This window comes from Lolium rigidum, chromosome 3 (assembly GCF_022539505.1).
Source record: "Lolium rigidum isolate FL_2022 chromosome 3, APGP_CSIRO_Lrig_0.1, whole genome shotgun sequence".
NCBI classification, from domain to species: Eukaryota; Viridiplantae; Streptophyta; class Magnoliopsida; order Poales; family Poaceae; genus Lolium; species Lolium rigidum.
Window position 1 is genome coordinate 379,723,200 of NC_061510.1, and position 3,607 is coordinate 379,726,806.

Below are 3,607 nucleotides of genomic sequence, written 5' to 3' on the forward strand. Positions count from 1 at the left end.
CGGCTTTGCGTCCCGGCCGCCGGTGGCGGCCCGCTTTGTTTCCACCGAAGCTACAGCCTCCATGCTGGCTATGGTCGTGGCTACGGGGGAGTGTGGGGCGGCGGCGGGTGCGAGGGTTACCTCGGCATCCATGGTGGTGGCTGCGGCGGCGAGGACGTCCATCGCTTCTGGACTGCTCGCGCTGGTCTACTTTGATTTTTCGCGCCGGAATGGCAACTGGCGGGAATGTTATCGGCCTCTCTGCCACTGACGCGCGGGTCCTACGTCATTTTCGGCGGACACTCGGCGCGACCGCGGAGCCACTGCGGAGACGCAAACCTGGCCCATATTTGCGCCAGGTTTGCGTCGCCGCGAACGGCCCGGTCACTTTGCGTCGTCCCGCTGGAGCAAGACCAGACGCATTTTCGATCACGGCGGACGCAAATGGTCGCCGGAAATGCCCTAATGAAAAAGGCCCAGGTCAAATTAACGTAAAAGAATTGTGAACTCCAATTAATGTAATGGTTTGCTTCCTTTCCAGTTAAGTAATGTTTTGGAGTACTGGTCATGTACTAAATAATACTGAATCTGTATATGCTGATTGTTGGCAAGTAGCACCGAACGAGTAGCATATGGATATCAGAGCAAATAGTCCACAGATTAGAGGTGCTTTTTTACTGAATAGAAGAATATCCGAGGTGTGTGTGTGTGTGTGTGTGTGGGGGGGGGGGGGGGGTCTTTCCAATGTACACAGGTAGCTGCATACACATCTTAAAGCATAAATGAATGCCCAGGATAAGGCAGGGACACCCACATATATGTAGAGTGGGATTTCCGGTTTGCTTTCCTGTAAAAAATCAGTGGAAAAAATAAAGGAACAAGAAGAAGAAAAGTCCAGGCGCAAGTCAACCTGCACGCCCGCCGCCCCGAACTTGCTTCTTTCCTTGCTAGGTCCTCTCTCCCTCACGACCGCGACGCATTCCGCTCCGTCCTTCCGGCCGGTCTTCCCATGCTCTGGTATTCTCTCTCACCCGCATGAAGGGGCATTAATTTCTTCCTCACCATTACATCTTGGACCAACTTGTTGCTCTCGGAGGCGACTTGCTGATTCCTGAAATTTTATGTATATAAACCAGATGGATTCGGTGTACTAATTGAGCAAGGTGGGATTATATCATGAATAGCTTTCTTCGCTGATTCTAGGAAGCCGATTTTTGCGAACCAAGCCCACCTCCACGTGCGAGCGGACGAACCCAGCTAAGCCTGCTAATTTCGCAAAAAAAAAAAAGCTAAGTCTCCTAACCGTTTTTTTTGTCACTTATGTGGTGGTAGTGCTGGTAATATTTTCGAACTTAGCCTAAAAACGTACGGGTAAAATCGGTAAAAAATATCGGATCAAGGAAACAATCCTCCCTTTATTATTAGGTATAGATAATATAGATAGATATACATTGGTAAACTTTTTACTAAATTTATTTATACGCACTGCATTTTGATTTTCAAGTAGTATAAACAACCATTACAATCCACATTTATTTGGAGAAGGTGAAAAATAAGTAAAAAATTACACGAATCAAGTGCAGATTCAGGTCTAGGGAGAAGCAAGGAGAACATATAAAATGGGCGGCCGAAGCCAGATCTACTTGGTGAACTCGATGGCCCAAGCGTTGGCGTAGATGTAGGTGGCCTTGACATTGGCGAATCCGGCGCCCTTGGCCAGCATTTCGAATTCCCTATGGTACCTCTCCTTTCCACCAGGGGTGTCCGTGAGCATGATCATGTCGATCGTGAAGACCGTCTGCGCATTGCGCGAGGCATCGGCCGGGTTCACCGGTAGGACACACTCCACTACGACCACCTTGCCGTGCGGGGGGAGTGCATTATAGCAGTTCCTCAGCAGCGTCGCACATTGCTCGTCAGTCCAGTCATGGAGGATCCACTTCATGAGGATAGCATCAGCGCCGGACGGAACCTCCTTGAACATGTCGCCGCCGATGTGCCGTACGCCAGGATATGGCGGTGCCTCGGAGATGACGTGGGGGAGGTCGAAGTTGACTCCGCTGAGTTGTGGATACTTGGAGGTAATGGCGTGGATGGTGGCACCGGTACCGCCGCCGATGTCGACGAGGGCGCGGAGGCCGTCGAAGCCCGTGTAGGACTCGAGGAGCTTCTTGGTGATGATGGTGGAGTGGTTCTTCATGCCCTCGTTAAACACGCGATTGAACCGCGGGTCCGTGCCGTGGTACTTGAACGCCGGCATCCCGTGCGCCTTCTCGAACGGGAGGCCGCCGTTGAGGACTGCGTCCTTCAAATGATACCTGCGAATTAAGTTGGAGATTTAGTTTACTACTAGTTACTAGTGGACTAGTGGTAACATACAAGTTTCCAGTGGGACTCACAATTATTGGTTCCAAGTGGTTCCAAGTCTCAACTAAAGTCAAAAGTTAGAACTTTCCTAGGCAAGCACTCCAACATGCCATTTTAAGAACCTATCAACCACATACTCCTCCGGTCCGTTTTAATCGACCCCACGCACAGCGTATAAATAGTTAAATACACGTGATCTTTGCAGCTCTTGCGTCGATTTAATCGGACCAGAGGTAGTATATGTTCTTACATGATTATTACTACATGTCTGTTTAATGAAACTAATATGTTAAAAAGATGTAGATTAAGCTCACCAGCTCTTCATAGTGACCTTATCGTGGCACATGAGGAGCAGCGCGGCCATGGAGACGCCGTCCTCGTTGGGTGTGAGCCACTTACATACCGGCGCGGGGCCGTACCGGCGGGCGAGGAGGCCGTCCTTACCCTCCTCCACCTCGCACGACACCACGTTGAACGACGCCAGCAGCCGCAGCATGCGGTCCACCATTGCCGGCGCGTCCGGGTTGGTAGTGGTCGATGGCAGCCGCGCGGCCACCTCGGACGGCGACAGAGCCTTCCCGCCGGCGCCCACAAGGATCTCTAGCATGCCTAGCTCGATGGCGTTTTTGAGCGTCATCGGCAAGATACACGCTGCCGCCAGCTGCATCGCGTACGTGCATGAGTCTTCGTCGTTGTTAGCTGCCGGGATGACGATCATTTCGGCGCCAGTGGAGCCCATGAGTTTGCCTTCTTCGGAGCTGTGCAGCCGATCGAGCTGCTTGTCTGGCTGGTGAAGGGCTTTCCCAGTGGGGATTATGTACTGGTTAGTGACCTATGCGCTCTTGTTGTAGAGAAGGTAGAATGAATGGAAGGGTTTATATAGGAGCAACGCTACTAGTAGTAGGTAGGGATATGGGTGAAAGGTAGTATGAGGAAGCGTTCAACTCAATCTAGTTGAGCCGCACGTTGATATATTTATATATATAGAATGTTGCTTGTACAATCAGAATACTCTATTTCCCATGTATGCTTAGAAACGACAAGCCGTTTCATACCTATGCAAATGCCGTGAAACTTGTACTACTGTAGCTGGCAGTGTTGGCTACCCTAACCAGCGCCTGGCCCATGCATGCATGGCCGTGGTCGTGGTCGTCTCCGAACCACAGGATGTCGCCAACCGCTCGTCACCCGATCAACGGTCCTTGCGTCTCCACGAGATCGATCTGATGTCAGTCCAAACCAGCTGAACGAACGCAGTGTT

General features: G+C 51.2%; 1 protein-coding gene across 1 annotated transcript; it reads right to left on the reverse strand.

Moving 5' to 3' along the window:
- Nucleotides 1–1,618: 1,618 nt before the first annotated feature.
- On the reverse strand, nt 1,619–3,085 carry LOC124700647 (tricetin 3',4',5'-O-trimethyltransferase-like). Its single transcript, XM_047232741.1, has 2 exons — nt 2,661–3,085; nt 1,619–2,297 (listed from the first exon to the last, which is right to left on the reverse strand). The coding sequence occupies exons 1-2, from the start codon at nt 3,083–3,085 to the stop codon at nt 1,619–1,621; spliced, it is 1,104 nt and encodes a 367-aa protein (XP_047088697.1).
- Between the last annotated feature and the right edge of the window lie 522 nt (nt 3,086–3,607).

Excerpts from the sequence above, each read along its gene's own strand:
- LOC124700647 (XM_047232741.1), bottom strand. The coding sequence starts at position 3,085 with ATGGGCTCCACTGGCGCCGAAATGATCGTCATCCCGGCAGCTAACAAC. Across the intron at positions 2,298-2,660 it reads AAGGTCACTATGAAGAGCTG|GTATCATTTGAAGGACGCAG; the intron begins GTGAGCTTAATC and ends CTTAATTCGCAG.